The 21,183-nt window shown below is 34.1% G+C and overlaps 2 protein-coding genes across 2 annotated transcripts; both read left to right on the top strand.

Moving 5' to 3' along the window:
- The first annotated feature begins 472 nt into the window (after positions 1-472).
- LOC117135050 (antifreeze protein Maxi-like) lies at positions 473-9,857 on the top strand. The gene is made up of 2 exons (XM_033294933.1): positions 473-552; positions 8,796-9,857. Exon 2 carries the CDS (start codon positions 9,093-9,095, stop codon positions 9,855-9,857), a length of 765 nt encoding a protein of 254 aa, XP_033150824.1. The 5' UTR covers positions 473-552; positions 8,796-9,092.
- Positions 9,858-10,427: 570 nt separating this feature from the next.
- On the top strand, positions 10,428-21,079 carry LOC108608447 (CUGBP Elav-like family member 1). The gene is made up of 4 exons (XM_033294932.1): positions 10,428-10,475; positions 14,655-14,889; positions 16,621-16,703; positions 20,894-21,079. The coding sequence occupies exons 1-4, from the start codon at positions 10,428-10,430 to the stop codon at positions 20,966-20,968; spliced, it is 441 nt and encodes a 146-aa protein (XP_033150823.1). The 3' UTR covers positions 20,969-21,079.
- Positions 21,080-21,183: the final 104 nt, after the last annotated feature.

Here is a 21,183-nt window from a genome sequence, read left to right as displayed (position 1 = left end):
TTTTTCCATTTATATATAGCTGCTGCTAAATGCAAATTGTAGGAAAAATAAAAAAAATGCTGCAAGTGTAAAATACATAAAAGTTCAAGCAAAGTGCCAAGAAAATGTTTGCAAATATAATTTATAAATTTTGAGTTCAGTTACAAGTGCCAACAGATTGAATGATCAGCGAAAATTTCATTTGTTTTCATTTTTATTGTGAGAGCGAGCAGCAGATTTGACCTCGCACTTCACACATCAAGTGAATTAACGAGCACAAGAGCCCACAGAGCCCACCCCACCCCCCACACAGTTTGCAGCCTGCGCGCCCTAAGCCAATTTGTCATACAAAAGAAATCATTCAACTTAATCAATGTTTTGTGTGTGTGTGTGTGCGTGCGTAGTTCTCATTTCTTTTATAATGTGACATTTATAGTGTGCCGCATATATCCATCATATATATAAAAGAAAATGCATTTATAGTGTTTAATATTGTTGAAGAAATTTAAAGTTATTTTTGAAAAATATGCTTTGAGTTATGGCAGCAACTTTTCTACTTTTAACAGTGCCCAGGTAAATTATTTAATTTTTAGTATATACAATATTATGAATTTTAAATATTTGCATATCTTTTTATGCTGCTGTCTTTTTCAAAACTAAATTAAATTTTTATTTAGAATTTATTTAGCATATTTTTACTTTAATTAATTAAATCAAATTTTTATTTAGAATATTTTTACTTGCATGGCAAGTTTTAGGCAAATTAATTGAATTAAATTTTTATTAAGAATTTATTTAGAATATTTTTAGCATACATAGCAAAGTTTTGATTGACAAATTAATTGAATTAAATTTTTATTAAGAATTTATTTAGAATAGTTTAGCTTGCTTAGAAACTTTTAATTGCCAAACTTCCATAAGAACTAAACCTAAAAACTGCTATACAAGCAACTGTTATACTAACTGCTATACAAATTTATATGCGAATTTTTTTCATTTAATTTGAAGTTAGTACTACTCGTTCGAAAGTCTGTTTGAGCTTAATATTTTAAACTATTAACTATTTATTGTTAGAACTTACGCTTGCATTTTGTCAAGCGCTTTTGCTTTTTCATAGCTGCAAGTGGCTCAATAAATCAAATAGTGAAAGAATAGCGTATACACTTTAATGATGCCTCGCGTTTTGAACATCTGCGCTAAATTGTTGAACTAAATGCGATACGACATTGAAACAAATTTAGCACATGCTCTCGCCAGCTAAAAATAAACTATAGACAGATTATTAATTGGTTTTTGGACAAGATGTGCGTGTGCTAAATGCAAATATCGAATGAAATATATAAACAGCTCACAATATGCGAATAGAAATCACATACGGATGTTCCGTCAAGTGATAGAGCAAACAAATCAAGCGTTGGCTGATTTAAATTTTCTTTTTTGCGTTGACAAAACAACAAATTTATGACTGGAAAATAACTAAAATCAAGGCAAGCGAAAAACCAATTAAAAGCCCAAGCAAGAAGACGCAGCAAATTGTGTGGGGGAGTTTGAGCCAGGCTTATGGTTTTGTCATTACGGTCAATAATTACCGCAAGCATGTCAAACGAAATTATTGCCCAGATAGCTATCTATATATGTATATATATCAAGGATTTGATGTCGCTTCGTTTGGCACTTTTGGTTTAAGCGTTCGTTCGTGTGCTGCAGTCAAACCGCAGCCAGTGTCTTGCTCGCTCGAACGGAAATAATTACTCAGCTTTGCTTACTCTGCAGCAAACCCAACCCAACCACCCACACATCAACACACACACACACATGCAGCGGCGCACATTTAATTTATATTATTTGTGCTTCCTTTTGTCTGTCCATTTACTTGATTTCCAAACAGACACAACTTTTACCCTCAACTGCTCATTTTGTTTACCTGCTCTTGACTTGGGCTTTATTAGTTAGTTGTTTTACTTATTATTGTTGCTATCATTGTTGCTTCGATTGTCATTTTCAAACCACTAAGCTGTGTGTGTGTCTGTGTGTGTTTTGGCTTTTGTTACATTCAAAAAACCACAGCAACCTCAACTTCGAACCGTTTGATTTCTCACAGCCTTAAGCCTTCAGCTTCAATCCTCAAACTTTAATACAAAACGGCTCGTTTGCTCGATTTGTTGCCCTTTTGCCCTCTGGCGTTGAATTATTAAATTTTTCGCTTAACTAACACATTTATGCAGACAGACAGACAGACAGTTTGGACAGCTGTATATGGTTTGTGTGGCTATTGCTCAAATCCAATTTATTATTGATCGCAGAGCAGCAGCACAAAAAATAATCGAAGTGTACTTGTGCTAAAGGGTGAACGTGAAGTGAATTCAATGACCAAACAAATACACTTTAGACAATGTTTACGCTTCTGCTTGTGTCTACTACTCTTTGCTTTGGAGTTTGTAATATGCTTAATTACTTACCCCCTATACTGCATGCGATGGCAATTTTGTTGTTGTTGTTGCTATAAATAAACGGATAAGATACGCAGATTAGATAAATTGTTAAAGCAGCGCTAAAGTTGTACAAGCGCTGATAAGCGCATAGTTGAGCGCTTGTTGTATTAAATACTTTAGCTTGATTTTGTTTGTTTTTTGTCGCTTACACAAAACTAAAAACAAAACTGTTATAATGCAATGTTATACGAACTGTTGCTAAAGCAGTTTAATTTATAAATATTATTTAATTTATAATTTATTAAATACTTAAGTTTACTTTGACTTTGTCTGCTCAAACTGTTATACAAGTATTCTACAAACTGTTATACTGTTTTGCTTACAAAATGTAAAGCGAACTGTTATACTGTCTTTACAACTTATAAATATTTAACACTTTAGTTTAGTTTGACTTTGTCAAATTTAACAAACTGTTATACAAGTATTATGCAAACTGTTATACTGTTTTGTAGCAACTGTTTTACTGTTACTTTCAATTATAAGTATTTACTACTTTAGTTTGATTTTAGCTGCATACAACTTCTATAATGCAGTGTTATACAAACTGTTATACAGCCTTTGCTACTTATAACTATTTAATAGCTTAGTTTAATTATGTGTGCAAACAAAAAAGAAATAAACTGTGCTACAACTGTTCTAATGCAGTGTTATACAAACTGTTATACAGCTTTAACCACTTTTAAGTATTTACTATGCTAGTTTTATCAAACAAATGCATATACAAATTAAATAAACTGTTATACAACTGTTATACAAACTGTCATACGCACTGTTATACTGACAGCTTCAGCTTGCTACACTGCTCTACATATGCACTTAGTGTGCTCTAAAAATAAACCAATTAGAGCATTAGCTATACTCATAGCTCCACAACGTGTTTATTATTAAAATTTCGATTTCCGATTACATGCGCTAGTGCCTGTGCTATATAATTATGAAAGGGATGGCTGCCATACATACTATATACATATGTATGTATATATATATATATATGAACGCTAACTGAGTGACACACATTTGCCGCTAAACAGTCACAGTCGCAGTCCTTGCTGTCTATAATTTGATGCCACAGTGACAAAGCCAACGCACTATGCACCCCACCTCCCACTCCCATTGGGTAGCGCATGTAAAACTGATAGATAGTTGATACATATATACACAATATAGCTTTGTATGTGTGTGTGTGTGCTGCTTATATAGAATGCATGAAGGTGGGCGTTAGGCTATATATGGGGCTTGTCTGTTATGGCCACAACTCGGAACTCGGAACGGCTGTCCGGTTCACATGGACTCTGGACAGCGTAGTCTGTCTCTAACCCCCACGAACTTGGCTTGCAGCACTTCAAACTCATCGATACTTTGGGCTACGTGGCATGCTCATTGGTCTCTCTTACCACTACCACTACTACTACTACTATTATTTTTTTCCTTTGCTAGCTGACCCGTAGCCTTCGTTTCACACAGACAGACAGTGGCACTCAAACTATTGTTCGTAGCTATATATCGAATCAACTCCTACACATATTCTGTGCTACGTGTGCATGAGTTTAGTTTTAGTTTAGTTTATATTTATGAGCATTATAGTGCGGATATATTGAGCTCGCGCGTTACAAGTTGCAACGTTCATAATAATTTTCGTTAGCGGCAATGTTGCTCATAAAAATTGTACACAAGCAGCTACGACAAAGTGCGAATAGCTATGAACGTTTGTCAAATAGATTAAAGACGGAAACGCATAAGTAAGTTGAGTCAGCTGTTGTAACAACCTGCAACTTAAGGTTGTGCACTTGAGTGGCCCCAAAAAAAAAAATCAAAAGATAAAGACAGAGAAAATAAACAAATAAAGCAAAGAGAGCGCGACTGTGTGTAAAAGTCAGTATCATAGTTTACCTGACAACAATCAGCAAGCAATTATGCGATAAGCGCTCAGCGCTTCTTATCAGCAGCAGATAACGCACACTACTAGCATATAATGCACATATATAGCTTGAAAATTGGTTCACGGCGTATGCGTGTGTAAGTGAAAATGAAATTATGAAATCAATGTAGTTACTTTTTTTCGGGGCACTTAGTTGTCATTCGAATTGCTTGTCGTGCGGTCGCGTCGTCCAGTGCGTATTCACCCCCAATCTATATATCCATATATATGTATCTATAGCTAGTTATGGCTATTATTGTTAATAAACGCGTGTGCAAGTGAGCATATGTTAGCTGTGTTCAAAAATAAATTTATGGCAGTACTTTAAGTGCATAAAAACGCTTAAGATACAAAAGTATCTTTAAGATACAAGTGCATTTTGTATGAAACATGTAAGTTACGCGTTTGTAATACAATTTTGATGTTTTTAACGCCAATACAACAAGCTAAAACTGTTATACTAATGTGTTAACTGTTATACAAAAGTGTTATACTGTCAAATAAATTTGCAAAGCTTAATAATAAGCTGTATAACAGTTTGTTGTAAAAAAAAGTGTTATAAAAACTGTTATATGCAGTCAAAATACATGCAGTTGCTTTAAAAGCTGCAAATTTAGCAATATACAATTGATAAGCTGTTATACAAACTGTTATACATACTGCACTGTTTACATAAATTGATAAGTTCAACTATAAATTGTGTAGTTTGATGAAAAATATTTGTCACAAAGCAATTAGTGCACACTTCGCTTGACATTTATGACAGTTGTCAGTGATAACAGCTGATTAGCAAGCTTAACTTGCAAGTCACATGTAAGCGCGTTTGTTTAACTTTTGGATATATAACAGAATTTTATGCGTTGTTTAACCAAAAAATACAAAAAAAAAAGTAAAGCCCCAAGCCAAGTGCTCAACGAAATCAACCTCAATAAAGCAAACTATGCAGACAGATAAGATAAGCGAAGAGAGTGAGAGAGCGAGAGCGAAAGAGAGCGAGAGCTGCAGAAGACATTGACGTCGTCGTCGTCGTCGTTGCTGTCGCTCAACAAGTGAATTGTGTTTATGAAGCTGCCATATGGAATGGAATGAAGTGCAATGCACCTACCAAATGTATATGTGTGTGTGTGTTCGTGCGTGTGTGTGTGTGACATATGATTCTTATATATAGAGTGCAAGAGTTGTAAGATGTCAACAACACACTGTCACTGTCAAACACTGGCCAATGGCAAAATATAGGTTAGAAGCCCATAAGCCTATATTTGCATACACACACACACACACATATATACACATATACGAAAATTTGATTATCTCAGTGGGGTTTGGCAAGTGACAAGGCAAAGGGGCTAAGCGGCAGACAGAGAGTCAGGCTGGCTGGCTGGCTGGCTGGCAGGCAACAAAGGCAAACTGTGCAAAATATTGTCACTAAAGTTAATTAAAAAACAGCCAGAGGCGCAAAATATTTACACACACACATGCATACATATGCTGTGTGTGTGTGTGTGCGCCCCCGTTGCTGCTTTAATAAAAACGCCAGCCAAAGGCTAAGCGAGTGGTTGTTGTTGTTTCTCTTTTCATCGTCTGCCTGTCAGCACGCTGCGTGTGCAAACAAAGGCAAATAAATAGAAAAGAGATACTCAATAATCAATAGATAAATAAAATTACAAGGTGACAGCAGCAGCAGCAGCCAGCGAGGATGACACAGCTGCCACCGACTGGGCAACTGGCCCCAGCATTCTAGTTAACGAAGGTTGGGCAGCCTGTTAAAGCTGCTTGCAGCACCCAAGCCAACGGTTAACTGCTCATAATGTAGACAACAGCACACAGAAACAACAACAAATATATATAAAAAAAAAAAACGGCAAAACAAATAATAAATTAAATGTATAGAGAAGTTGAAATGCTCTAACTTAAGCAAATAATTTAGGCGGCATTATATAAAATTATTAAAAGCAATAAGTAACTGAAATTTGTTTAAGCATATTTTAGCTTAAGTTGAAATAAATGTTATTAAGTGCTTAGCGCATAAAAGAAAAAATATTTAAAAAAAAAAAAAAAAATATATGAGCTGTTGCTTAGATATTTGTTTTTGAATTATATATATAAAGAGTAGAAATTATAAACTGAAACAAGCTCTGAGCTTGCAATTAATTTAAATATTTTCCAGGCAAGCACATTCTATATTATTTGAAATAAATAAATTTAAAGTGCTCTAAATAATTTAATCAATTTATTTAAGCACAATATTTATGGGCAGTTGTTAAAAAATTTCTTGAGAATTATTTTTAAATAATATAAACTGAAGCAAGTTTTGACTTTGCAGTTAATAAAAATATTTTGACTTCATTGTTAAAAAATAAAATTAAAGTGCTCTTTAAAATAAAAAATTATATAAAATAAATTAGAAATTTCTTTGTAATAATAGCGCTATAAATTTTAATAATTAATAAGCAAAGTTTAAAAAAGTTTTGTCTAAAAATATTTAACTTCAAGCTAAGCTTCGTTTGCTCAAAATATTTTGCTGTTGTCTTCGCTTTGTGGGCAAAAAGCTGTGAGAATCAATTGCACAAAGCTCTGGTGCTCATGAATTCTCAATATGTAAGCCGGTTGCAAGTGGCATGAGCTAGTCGCAAGTATCCTTAAGCCCTAACCAATGGAGAAAGCTATGATGGTGTTGGCATTAACGTTGGCAGCGCTGTCGACATCGCTTGATGGGCGCTGGGGATAAGCGCGTGTGGCAATGTGGCAAGGCTGCTTTTGTTAGCACAGGGGGTGCAACAAGCGTTGCACGACACGTTGCCAGTTGCGAGCATCTGGCCAAGAGTGACGGACGCCAAAAAACAAAATAGAAAAATAATACAAAAAGTGCGCCATAAATTTATAAACAAAAAATAATAACAAAAGTGCGCTAGTGAGGCAGCTAATTATTAAAACTTATACTCTGGCTATTTAAAAGTTTAATTGCACAACAATATATAATAAACAATATTCAAAGAAGCGCAAACTTGAAGCAGCAGCAGTAGTTTTGGATTAGCAACTATTACTAACTATTATGTGTCTGTGTGTGTGTGTGAAGCGCGTTAATTAAGGCGTCCATGCCTGTGGCCAGTCAAGTGCGACAACAAATAATTTGATTTCAATTTAACTAATTAGCTGCAGCCTTCAACATAATGCCGCCCAACTGAGTCTCTGCGCATAACTATCTAAGTGTGTATGTGTGTGTGTGTGTCTATGTTTGTATTAGTGCACTCAAATGCTTATCTGTTTAGCAGTTAAGTTTACATGCCACTCCATTTTGCCTCGACGCAAGTGCATTTGTGAGTGTTGGCGTCGCTCACTTCAATGCAGACCAGTCAAGTGGTCAGTCCGTCCGTCAGTCAGTCAGTCAGTCCATCAGTCATTCACTCCACTTGCCTGCGCATTGAAATAAGCTTAGGCTGCAATTCACATTTTGCGGTTTTCATATGCATATTTTTCTATTTTATTAAATTAAGTTTTTGTGGCTTTTTTGGTTTTTGCATTTCGAGTGCTTTTGCGTTTGCTTTAATTAAACAATTAAAAATTTGTTTTTAATTAGCTTTTTGGGTAAACACACTTAATTGGTTTTGTTATAGCAATTCGAATTAAATATACGCACTTCAAAATAAAAAAAACTGTATTGCTATTTTGAAGTAGCTGCTTCAGCTGCTGATAAATAAATAACTCATGTTAAAGTTGAAAACGCATTTTATGTGAAGAGCATTGGTAAATAATAAAATAAAATTTAACATTTATTTTATAGTTTGTGTATGCGTCGAACTAAAATCTATTCAATTTTTTAATAGGAATTTATGGTTGATATATTTAGCGTAAACTCAAGTTTAGTTTAGTTGAATATTCAGATTTTTCGTTCGATCTGCTTATCTAGACTTGAATTCAAGCGACTTTCAAAGTACAATTAATAATTCAAATAATTACTATTAATTTTGCAAGAAGCATTACTCTAAAATTTCAATTGCAAACAATTAATTATTTAAATTATTTTTATAAGGCGCAGTTCAAATACTTTTCCTAATTGTTTAAAATGAAAGAATAATTCTAGAGTATGTGAAATATATGATATAAAAATTAATAATTAAAGATATTATTTCTAAAGTAGATCAATTAGATTCAAGATTTTCAAGCAGTCCCAACATTTTTCCTCACTATTAGTGAGAATTGTAATTGAATATAATTCAATAATTCTCTTTTAATCATTAGCTCAGCTTTTAAATGATTATGACTGCTACAAATTAATTTAAAAGCTTTGCTTAGCCAGCTAAATAATTACGCTGCTGATTAAAAATAATCTCAAGTTTATTACCCACTTGGCAAATGTTTGAATTAACCAACAATTGTTGCTTTACGTTTTTCTAATTTAATTACAGTTGCTGCTGAAACAAAAAAAACAAAGCGAAGCTGCAAAAGTGTTGCTCAATAGTGAGAAAATAAAACTGTGATAAGGACGAAAAACAACAAAACAAAACTAAGCGGCAATTAAAAGTGAGATAATATACAATTTTAATAAAAGTAAAAACCAGCAGCGGCAAATTAAAAAGCAAGCGTCGTCGCCAAATGCAACTGCAACAGCAACAGCAACAGCAGCAGCAGCAGCACTAAAAGTAATTAGCGACAGCAATAGAAGAGGGAGAGAGCAATAAAAGTAAAGAGCGCAAATAAAACAAATGATGTTGCAATCTTTGAAATTGCGCGCGGATAAACTAAGCGGCATTCCAACAGCAACAGCAACAGCAACAACTGGCGAGCTAACAGCAGCAGCAACAGTAATAGACACAACAACAACAACAGCAACAGCAGCAGACATTGCAGCAGCAACAACAACAAAAATGCTAACAACGGCACCTGTTGCCCATGTTGCTAATGGTATGGCCAACGGCAGCAGCAGTCTCTATAGCGCCAGCAACAATTTAAATAGCAATAACAATAACAACTTGCAACAGCCAGCAGCAGCAGCAGCAACAGCCGTAGCGGCGGCAGCAGCAACTGGCGCAATAGCAACAACAACAACTTTTACAGGTGCTGCTAAAAGTTTTCATCCATATTTGCGGCCCAGCAGCAATCTAAGCGCAGCAGCAGCAGCGACGCCAACAGCAGCAACAACAACAATGACCAAAACTGCTGCTGCCGCTGCTGCTGCTGCTGCTGGCATTGGCATGCCAACAACATTGTTTGAAACACTTTTACACAACCAAATAAATTCCAATGCTGTTGCCATTGCTACCACGCCCACAGCAACACCCACACTAGCAGCAGCAGCAGCAGCGCCAGCAACAGCAGCAACAACTATAGAGACAGCAGCAGCAGCAGCCGAAACCACAGCGGCGGCAACAGCTGCTGCTGCTGCAGCTGCGACGCTGCTAAATTCCAGCATTAATTCCAGAACTTCATTAGCTGACCAAAGCGTCGCTGCTCCCGCTGCAAATTGGTGAGTACAACCACGCCCACACCCACGCCCACGCCCATGCTTTGTGGGCGCACATTGCACATTTTTCAGCTAACAACAGCTAATGACTGCTAAATTGCCTTTAGATGAATTTACTAAGCAAACAAACGCTCAAAAGTAGACTATACTTGTTTTTAAAATTAAATTAAATTTAATTAAAAATTTATCTAACCATAACAATTTTTAATTTGAATATTTTCAATTTTCTCAAAAAAAAATATTAAAAACTAATTTCCCCAACTTTTCCATTTTTCAATTTTAAAATTTACAATTACCTAAAATATTAAAAATTAAATCTTAATATCCCAAAATTATCCATTTTTAATTTTAAAATTTACAATTCCTAAAATTTACCTTTCATTTATTGCTTTTTTTTTCATATTTAATTTTAAATGCTTGCAATTTAATTTCATCAAGTAACAAATTCCTAAACTTTTCACTTGCTACTGCTTTCAAGTCTCCATAACTTTAGCCTGTCCCTCAATACAATTTACATTTTAACTATAGACACACCGTTACTCAATACTATAATATAAATTTCAATTTCCTTAGTATAATGTCAGGCTATCAAATATCAAAAATTATTATTTCGCGCATAGCCGGCGTCAGTTTTTCCATTCGCGCAGTTCCTTTGCCCGGAAATTATAAAAAACAATAAAATAAAAAATAAAAAAAAAGCGAAGTGCTCATTATTAAATGCCTAATAAAATAATAGAGCGAGTGCGAGCGAGCTACTTTTTGCTTGTCCGGCGTGGCCAAATGGGCCGCGAATCGATTCAATTAAAATAAGTGAATTGAGCGTTGGTCGGGCTCAGTCAGTTCGTCAGTCAGCTCAGTTGAGCAGCTAACTAATGATAATTGGCAACGCCCAAGACAATAATTGGTAATGGGTATAGGCAAAAGGCAAAAGACCAGGCGACACTTTAACATTGGAATTCATCAAGACTTTAGCTACGAGCCATACATAAATTTATTTTGCTAATGACAAGTGACAGTTGCTGACAATTACTGCGATTATTATGCCCGAAAGATAATAAAAGTGCGTAAATTAGTTAGCCAGATAGTAGAAGTTAAGAACATAAAACAGTAGTCGGCTAATTAAGTGTTGCGTTAATAAAAAGAATTAAATACAAATAAAATATTTGTACAGTATTTGTTGGAATTTGAAACTTGTAATTAAAATATTAAACAATTTATTTAACAAATTCATATTCAAATTGAAAGATTTTAGCGGCTTCATTATGCTAACACAAAATATGCGAAAGAATTTAGCGTAATATTTAAAATTCGTTTATGCAAAGAAAAGTGTCTTGATTTACGTGTTTTAATTAATATTCTTTTAATAATTTTAATCATACAAAACACATTACAAGCTTTTTATACAAGATCGTTAGGTTGTTGCCTTAACTAAGGTTTGTGTTCTTGCTACTTATATGTTGCAGCAACTGCAGCATGCTTTCAAGCGTGTTGCATAGAATTGAAAATAATTTAAATAGGAAAAGGATTTATTAATATAATTTAGTTCAAAAAACACCTTAGAGCACAAAATATTCTGACTCGCTTTAGTTTTAAATTTATTTCACGCTGCTTAAATAAAATTCTTCGCTCTCGATTTAGATTGACAACTCCTTCAATTAATTTCTATCACTATATACGATATTTATGCTCGCACTAAAATGCTTGCAATTATAAATAAAATAAATGCAATATATTTTGATATAATTTGACAACTTAGTTTTCAAGCTTTAATATTTTGCATATTATTTAAATAAATTACTGCGCTCTAAATATAAAACATATGCTCTTTAGCTTAAGCCGCTGCTCTGCTTTTAGTTTAGTTTTGTTTTGTTTTTTTCTTTTTTGCACGCTATAAAATAATCTAAACGCTAACATTAAATAATAAAGCGAGCATTATTAAATTTATGTTGGGGTCATTTTTATGCGCAGCAGCCCTCGCTATCGCTCACGACCTCGCTCCACTTTTCGCTTTATATTTTTCACACTGCTGTGCTGTGTCCTGTATCTTTTGCCTATTTGCTGTTGCTGTTGCTGTTGCTGTTGTTGTGACAGCGGCGACATAACAAACTGCCATCATAAATTTAATGCCGCGTCACGGCGACGCTTGTCGGCAACGTTTGACGCATAGGCGTAACGCCCAATTGGGTGTGGGCGTGGCGCAGCTAAAGCTTGCTGCAGCTGAATTGAGTTGAGCGGCAGCAGCTAAGTTGATATAACAACATCAAGTGAGCCAACAATTCCAACACCTGAGAGATAGAGAGAGCGAGAGAAAGAGCGCGAGCTAGCAAATCCCATTGGGCGCACACACCGCAGGCAATTTTCTCATTAAGCTTGGGCGCATTTAAATGAAACTGAATTAGTAATGCAGACTAAGCCACCAAGGAGCGAGCGCCTGCCTAGTTATCTGCTGCTCCTTGACGCGAATCCCGCAGGCAACTGAACGCGTTTGAATGCGCAATAATTGCCAGCGGGCCCACAGGCCCAACACCTGTCCCCCCCCACCACCCAAGCCCAGTTCAACTTTTGTTCTTGCTGCTTTCTTTGCTTTCACTTTTTTTCTCTTTCGCTGTAGCGTGGCACGGATTTTGATTTATGCCTGCAAGGCAGCTTTGTTGCCCCTGATGCTGTTGCGCCAACTTTGCATTTGACTTGCAGGCTAAGCTCGCTCTTTGCTTAGACAATTTGGCAGCAGCAGCAGTCAGCCAGGCAGCCAGCTAATAGATTAAGTTCGTTTTGTCATTTGCCAGCGCCAGTGGGGGGGACAGAAAGTGTCATTTAAATTCACTAGCAGTTCATAAATAAACGCGCGCGCATAATGAAAGTTGCAAGGACAGGACAAGGTAATTTCCGTAATGGCAACATTTAGTTAATTTAAAATGAGAGTACAGCAGTTAAGATAAATGGATTATTAGATTGATATGATAAGTTGACACTGCAACATTTTTTGATAAATGTGCGCTTATTATAAAAATCATAATCTTCAGTTGTCTAAAAATAAATTTGAAACTAGCACAAAACTTTAGCTTTTTATTATGCGCATAAATTTATGCTTTTGTTTCAAAATATTTAACAAATTCCGCTCTGCATTTCTCAACTAGGCAAACCAATTAAAATGCTGAAAATTTATTGCCTCAACTGCTTTGACAATTTCCAGTCATTTTCAAATCAGCTTGTGACTTGTTGTGGTCAATTTGTTGTTGTTGTTGGCTAAGCAATTTGACGTCAGCCAAAAAGTCAATTTCGTATGCCATCAACAACACCCAATAAAACCCGCAACCAAACACAACACAAAGTTTTTCCTGGGTCTAACCATCTAAATGAAGCAATTCAATACATTTGTGCCACGCCCCAACCGCCCAACACACACACACACAGTGAGTGTCAGAGACTGGTCAGCCACAAAACAAAGTAAAAACGTTTACAACTTTTTAGATTAGATTAGTTTGCTAATAACAATTAGTATTTGTATTTTATGCAGTGCACAACTTGTGGTATACACTTTGTATTGTTGTTCTTGTTGCTTTTTATGGTCATTAGCAAATGAAGTTAGACAACAAAAGATAGAGAGAGAGAGAGCAGTAGATAGACAATATGCTTGTTGGCTATAAAAGTTCAATCGCATTGCCAAAAAAAAAAAAAGAAAAGTTTGAGCTGAGCTAACGAGTGAAACGAGATAGTTCAACTAATTTATAGAGTTGCTGAATAAAAAATTATGCAATGGAGTGAAACATTGATAAATTAGCCAAGCGACGGCTTTTGTTGAAATATTTATGCTGTAGGCTTAATAATTTGTTTTGTAATTTACCTTTTCTAAAATGTCTCAGCCAAATTTAATGTAGTAAATTGATTAATTAGCCTCTAGACTAAATTAGTATAAATTTAAATAAATCAAATTTAAATTTAATCAATATAAAATTATTTGTAAATTTGATTTAATATTTTTTTGCTGTTTAATTATGCAATAAAATATCTATATTTTATATTTATTTTTAGCCGAAGCGACAGCTTTTGTTAAAATATTTATGCAAATGCCTTGAACATTATTTTAATTTTTTCAGTTAAGAATTTGTTTTCTAATTAATTTTGTTTCATGTGCCGACTTAGTTTTTAATTAAATTCGATTGTTTAACTAGAGGCTCTTATATTCAAATTCAATTTAATCAGAAAAATTATTTAATTTAATATTTTTTGTTAAATAATTGTTTATGCAATTGAGAGAGACATTATTTTAATAATTTCCATTAATAGTTTTTTTTCTAATTAGATCTTATAAAATCTCTCAGCCAAATTTTATATAATAAATTGATAAATTAGACTAGAGGCATCGTTTGTATAAATTTTAAAAAATCAAATTTAAATTTAATCAAGAAAAAATTAATACTAGATTTTATTAAATATTTTTTTGTTGTATAATAATTTATGCAATTTAGAGAGACATTGATAAATTAGCTACAGCGACAGATTTTGTTAAAATCAAATTTCAATTTGTTAGTTAAATTCATTTTGAATTCTAAATTCCTGCGTTTAATTCTTAATTAAATCATAAAAAATTTCTCCACCGAATTTTATGCAAAGAAATAATCCTAATTTCCTAACAAAGAATTAAATGTTAATTCTTAAGCCATAAAGCAAACTCACTCAACCCTCTGCCGCTTATTGTTTAATTAAATTCCAATTAAAACTTCCTTTGTCAATTAAATCTCCCAACAAACCTTTGTGCTTATATTTTATTAAATTTTTTTCAATTTTTTATTATATCTTGCAGCGATTGCTATTGCCCATAGCGGAACCGCTCAAGCCCGAACCGAACGATGCCAATGCCATGGATGATGCTGACTCAGAGCTAACCAAAGATCAACCCGATGCGGATAATATTAAAATGTTCGTAGGCCAAATACCCAAGACCTGGGATGAGTCCAAGCTGCGACGCCTATTCGAGCAGTTTGGACGTGTGCATACCTTGAATGTGCTACGCGATAAGGTCACATCGATAAGCCGAGGTGAGTGGCATACAAATGCGTGAATTTAATACTGCGACTGAGGTCAACAAACAACTCGCTCAATGAAATTTTACAATGTTCATCAATTTGGTGTGTTAGGTTAGCTTTAGGTGTTTGGGTTGCCAATGCGGGTGTTAATAACAACATTAAGTAATATGATTATAGCCAGCACCATCAGCATTAAAACTTATGCCAGTGGCCATTGGGCAGCTCACTTGGGTTCACTTCCTTCTTTTTGTGGCTTTGGCATAAAGTTTGCTTAGTCAGTCAGGTAATTGGCCATAATTGCCAGCAACACACACACACGCACACACACACATGTACACACACATAAGCATAATGCTGTGCTGTATAATGTACGCCAACTTTTATGAAATGTGCAAATTGTATTATGCATATTTATGGCGATGCCCATGCGTGCCCTTGGCTTGCAATAATTAAATATGTATAAAGTTATGCATATAGTATAGCTATATGCTATATATAGAGAGAGAGAATCTAACGCCACGAAGGCGTTCAACTGCATTAGCTTTGTCTGACTGCAGGGCAATGAAACTTTATGAAATTAAATACATGGGGGAAAGCCACAAAAAAATATAAGTCTGCAAAAATTTAGTTTGCTTATTTTGAAAAATTAAAAAGTGCAAAAAAAGTTTAGCCAGCAAATAAATTCAATATTTAAGAATTTATGCAATTTATGCAGCAATTGAGTTAGAATTTTTTATATAAACAATTGTCGTTTTTTTTTGTAAGTTAGGAAGCAGCTTAACAAGCTAAAACAAGAAAACTATTCAGAATTTATGGGCTTAAATTTCAGCAATTGAGTTAGAATTTGTTATTTTAATCATTGTCGTTTTTTTTTTATTAGGAAAAATGAAAACACCAAATCCGAATTAAAACCATTATATGACTATACAGAAAATAATCTCTCAATATTTATCTTGCTCATATTTGCTCAAACAATTATTTTTTAAAATTGTAGTCAAATTGTTAAAAAATTAATTGTTGATTTTTTATATTAAAACGAAAAACTGAATTTCAAATATGCACATATTTAAATGAACTATTAAAATATTTTTTTCTGTTATTTATTTAAATTGAATCTGTTTACAAACTTTTAAATATAAGACCCAATAATCTGTCAATAATTTATGAAATCAAATTTCCACACTTGAATTAGAATAAAAGTTTCTATATCTTTTCCATTTTTCTATTATATAGTTGAACTATTAAAATACAGCATAAGGCAAATCTTTGAGCTACTTTTGGCTTAATGCTCAATAATTAATACTGATAGCGTATACTTAATATTTAAGCAGTAGTACTATCACTTAAGCTGTTACGTCTCTTGCATAATGAATTATAATAAAAAACAAAAACTTACCCACAACGCATAAGAAATTTGTTCCACTCTCATATATGACAAAATTATTTCTCTTTGCATGGCTCGCATGTTGCGCTCGTCTATTGTCCCTAGAAAAATGTAAAAATAAATAAAAGCATGCATAAGTTCAAATGTTTTAAAAGCATGTCAAGCATAGTTCAAATGTAAAAGTCCCAAAAATAAAGTTAAAATACGATAAGTACATATATGACGTGCTCGTTTGTCTAATTGTCCCAAACGATTGTAAAAAGTTAATTGTAAACATTTATATATAGCTAAGACGTATATATATATATATTTGTATCGATTTGTATCGATTGTTTTGTTTCGTTTTCTCGTTAATACAGGGTGCTGTTTTGTTACCTACTATACGCGCAAGGCAGCGCTGCGAGCGCAGGATGCGCTGCATAATATCAAAACATTGGATGGGGTAAGTAGTGCAAGCGAATTTATTCGAAATTTTCTGTAACTGTGTGTGTAACTAGCATTATAATTGTAGCGCTTTTGCCTGTCTGTGTTTGCATTTGTATGTGTGTGTGTTTCGTATGTATGTGTGTGTGTGTGTTTTGGTAAACCTTTTTCTATTGTGCCTTGCTTAATAATGCAGCTTGAGAAAGTCAACTGCTTGAGTCGCCCCATCGATCGATAGAGTGACATAGTTAGCGTTAACTTAAAATACACATACACACATACACGTGGCTATATTAACTCGACGTGTGTGTGTGTGTGTCCTACACAAATGTAATCATCAGTCAATTAGTGGATTCAATTATTGAGCACAATCTCATTGTTAACGTATTAAATGAAGCGTTTCAGGCACAAGCAAACATTTGTAGAGTGTCCCTCTCTCTCTCTCGCTCTCGCTCACTCGCTCTCTTTCTCTTTACCAATTTCAACCTAGAGCTACCCATAACTGTGCCTACATTAACATATTCAAACAGTTAATGGCTTAACAGAGTTAGCAGGCCTACAAAAGTTGCTTTTACTGCTCGATAGTTTCTGCAATGCATATCGATACTATCGATACTACTTTAAAGCATTATATTAACTAATAAGCAAAGCGCTTAAAAATAAAATTATGAAATATATTCAAATAAATTCTAATTCTAGTTCATAAGCTTTTTGCTTTCAACTTATATTTTGTTAGTGATATTTTCTCTAATGAATATCGTTACTATCGATAGCATAAAATCAGCTTAAAGCAAAGTGCTTATAAATAAATTAATTAACTTTATGCTAATGCATGTTTAATTAATATTTAATTATTATTGTGTCGCTACTTTCATTTGTCTTTTTCAAACTCTGTTAACTCTTTTCTAATTTTACACCCAACTCTAAAGTAAAGTTCCACTGCCCTATCCCTTTCCTTTATACATGGATGCCCATTTGTTTTGCGGCACTGGGGCAGGGGTAAAGGCACTAAAACAAACTTCCAACCTTCAGTTAGCTGAGGGTGGGGTGGGGGCTGTGCACAGGCAAATGGCAGCACGTGTGTAATTGTCAAAATAATGACCAATGCCTAGGCTATATATGCCGTGCTTTGTTTGTATAAGTAAGTGACCCAGCTATGCATGTGTATGTGTGTGTGTGTGTGTGTGTATACGGATGTAAGTATGTGGGCATGTCTGATCCTTTAATGCATTTGGCAGCCCACCAATCTCATCGACATTCTCAACTATAGATGTCGACGTTGTCGCCCCGTGTGCCCGAGCTACTTAATTTACCTGAAATAATCGATAGGTAAACAGACGTTAAAACGTTGGCATTTTCACACACGCACACACAAACACAGAGAGTGAGTGAAAGAGAGCGACATATGTGTGTGCGTATGTGTGGGGTTAACTTGTCAACGGCTACAATAAATATTTTGTTTTGAAGTGGACTGCCAGCCTTGCCTGCCTGCCTGCATGTGTGTGTGTGTGAGCTTAAGTGTATGTGTGTGTGTGTGTGTTAAGTGGCCCGACAGCTTTTTGGTCAGCACTGTGTCAGTTTTTCCTTTTGCTTTTTGGTGCTTTCACCGGCTCGCATGTATGTGTGGCACGTGTGAAAAGACGCAGTTGTGACGCACTTAAAACTGCCGGAAAATGTTGATACACTGCTGCAAAATGTGTGTGTGTGTGTGTGTGTGCACTGGCAAGACAAGAACCAAAAATATGCGAGAAAAGTTCTCTGTGTGCAAATGAAGATATTTATTTATGCCTGCCCAAAAGTATGCAATGTATTTTGCTTAAAGTTAAGCTGCCAAATGTTAAGAGAGAGAAAAGCGAAAGAGAGCGCGACGAACAGCTGTTTAATTAAGAGAAATTATTTGTGCTGTAAGCAATTTTATTTAAATTGTAAAGTAAATTTTCTTGTAGCTTAAGAAATTTAACGAAACTTTGCAGTAAATTAAAAAATATATTAAAAAAACAATTATTTGCTCAATTTTTTCTGCCAGTGCAGTCACGCATTTGAAATTCCTTTTCAAAGCCAAAGCACGAACTACAGCTCTCTCTCTCTCGTTTTCAAAACACAACCTGGCCGCAATATTTTCATAGCTAATTGACAATTTCTATGACAAACACATACCAAAAAAAAAAAAAAAAACTGAGCAAGTTGTTGAGCACAAAATCGCATTTTAGTGCAAATGCTATTAAAGCAGCATACAGAATTTTTGTGCTATTGTAGACTAGAATAAATACAAGAATGGATATATAGACAGGCAGGCTGACAGACAGACAGACAGTTGAAATGAATTGAAATGGTCTTGGCATGAAAAGGAAACAAAGCTGCAGAGAGTTAGCTTTGTAGGTAGGACAGACCACTTAACTCATTCAACTGTTCATTTTAAATAATAGAGCAGCAAAATGACACAACAATGCAGCTCAACCCACCCACTAGGCGCTAGCTGGGTGGGTAGTAGATGAGTCAGTCTATAGTGACATTTACTCGTAATTTGTGAAGAAAATAAAAAACCTTTTGACCAAATGGGCAAGCAGCCAGCAATAGGCTTGAGTACTGCAGACACTTGAAGCGCTTCAAACCGAGTCCTTGCTCTGCATTTTTATTTCAATTTTCAGCCAGTCAGGCAGTCAGTCCATCAGTCAGTCAGTCAGTCAGGCACTCATTCACTTATTGCACTATTGCTGCCAAAAGGCTCTTGAAGTTTTTCAGTTTTTTTTTTTCAGCTTGTAAGCATTATTATTATCAATTGCGTTAGCCTTTTAGCTGCATGAAAAGTTAATTGAAATTGAAATCAACGTAATGTAACTGGCATTTCTGTCAAGGACATGCCAGCTGTGCCTTATCAGTTTACTCAATGCATGTTGCAGCATTAAATTAAAAATTGTTTAAAAAGCAGCGCATTGAATTGCAAGTGCTAATGGCAAAACGTTAATGAAATTGATGCGCCCACTCTACCTCATTCTCTCACTCTCTCATTCTCTGGCTGTATTTCATTAGTTTTATGAGCATTGGCTGGCAACCTTTTGTCTTTGTGTAACTTTATGCTGCTTGCCACACTCAAACTTGTTGCACTTTCATCGAAATCAAAGTAATGAAATCTTCCCAGCTCACACACACACACACACACACTCAACTGAAAGCTTTTGGAAAAACTCATCAGTGGCACATTCATGTATCCTTTGACTTTGCATTGTGGCAATTTGAACAGCTGTACACTTGAAAAAAATAAGCAACAATTGCTTAATAAGCTTAAATTGAAATTAAATTTTTAATTTTAATTTATTTAAGCTTTAGCGCTGTTGCTATTTATTATTTCTTTAAGTACATGTAAGATTTAAAGCCTTAGCAGCTTTTGTTTATTATTATTTCTTTTCCTGAATTAAAATAGAATTTAAATTTAATATCAATGAGCTCAAACTGAAACTGAAACAGTTGAAAACTATTTTGAAATTCTTAAAATTAATTTTATTTTGATAGATTTAAACCCTTAGAGCTTTTGCTATTTATTATATCTTTAAATTCATGTTAGATTTTAAGCCTTAGCAGCTTTTGTGTATTATTATTTCTTTTCATGAATTAAAATAAAATTTAAGTTAAGCTTAATAAGCTTCAACTGAAACTAAAACAATTGAAAACTATATTGAAATTTTTAAGGTTAAAATTATGTTGATAGACTTAAAACTTTAAAGCTTTTGCTATTTATTATTTATTTAAATTCATGTTCAATTTTAAGCTTTTGTTTATTATTATTTCTTTTCATGAATTAAAATAGAATTTAATTTAATATCAATGAGCTCAAACTGCAACTGAAACAATTGAAAACAATTTTGAAATTTTTAAAGTTTAAATAATTTTGATAGATTGCTGTTTATTAATTCTTTAAATTCCAATTTAAGTTAATGCTATAAATTAATTTGAAGCTTTCTCTTTCTTTAATTATTTTTGTAGCTTTGTAATCTATTATTATGTTAATTTTATGACTCTAGAATTAATTGTATTAATTTGTAGCTTTGGTGTTTTATTTTGCTAAATTTTATTATTATTTACGTGACTTTCATTTAAGTTATTGTTTAACTTAATTTGTAACTGTGTAGTTTATAGTATTTTTCGCTATTCTCTTGCTCTCTGCCTCAAACTCTAAATCATTCTTCATTTGCTTCTTTGTAACTCTTACAGATGCATCATCCCATACAAATGAAGCCTGCGGATAGTGAGAATCGCAATGGTAAGTGGCAACAAAAGCAAACGTAAAATCCAAATGCATAGCATATATACAGTTATATATATATACTAAGCTATAGTATTATGTGTAGTATTGGTCAGCTTTTAGTCTCACTAGCTGCTGGTTTGTTGTTGAGCTTTAGAAAGAAAGGCTATAAATGAATAATGCTGCATTGACAGCCGATTAGGCTCAACACAAAAGCTTTAAATCGATTTCTTAGTTAACCACTACAACTAACAGTTAG

This window comes from Drosophila busckii, chromosome 2L (genome assembly GCF_011750605.1).
Source record: "Drosophila busckii strain San Diego stock center, stock number 13000-0081.31 chromosome 2L, ASM1175060v1, whole genome shotgun sequence".
Lineage (NCBI taxonomy): Eukaryota > Metazoa > Arthropoda > Insecta > Diptera > Drosophilidae > Drosophila > Drosophila busckii.
This window is presented reverse-complemented; position numbering and strand designations above follow the sequence as displayed.

Excerpts from the sequence above, each read along its gene's own strand:
- LOC117135050 (XM_033294933.1), top strand. The coding sequence starts at position 9,093 with ATGATGTTGCAATCTTTGAAATTGCGCGCGGATAAACTAAGCGGCATT.
- LOC108608447 (XM_033294932.1), top strand. The coding sequence starts at position 10,428 with ATGTCAGGCTATCAAATATCAAAAATTATTATTTCGCGCATAGCCGGC. Across the intron at positions 10,476-14,654 it reads TTATTTCGCGCATAGCCGGC|CGATTGCTATTGCCCATAGC; the intron begins GTCAGTTTTTCC and ends TATATCTTGCAG. Across the intron at positions 14,890-16,620 it reads GGTCACATCGATAAGCCGAG|GGTGCTGTTTTGTTACCTAC; the intron begins GTGAGTGGCATA and ends TCGTTAATACAG.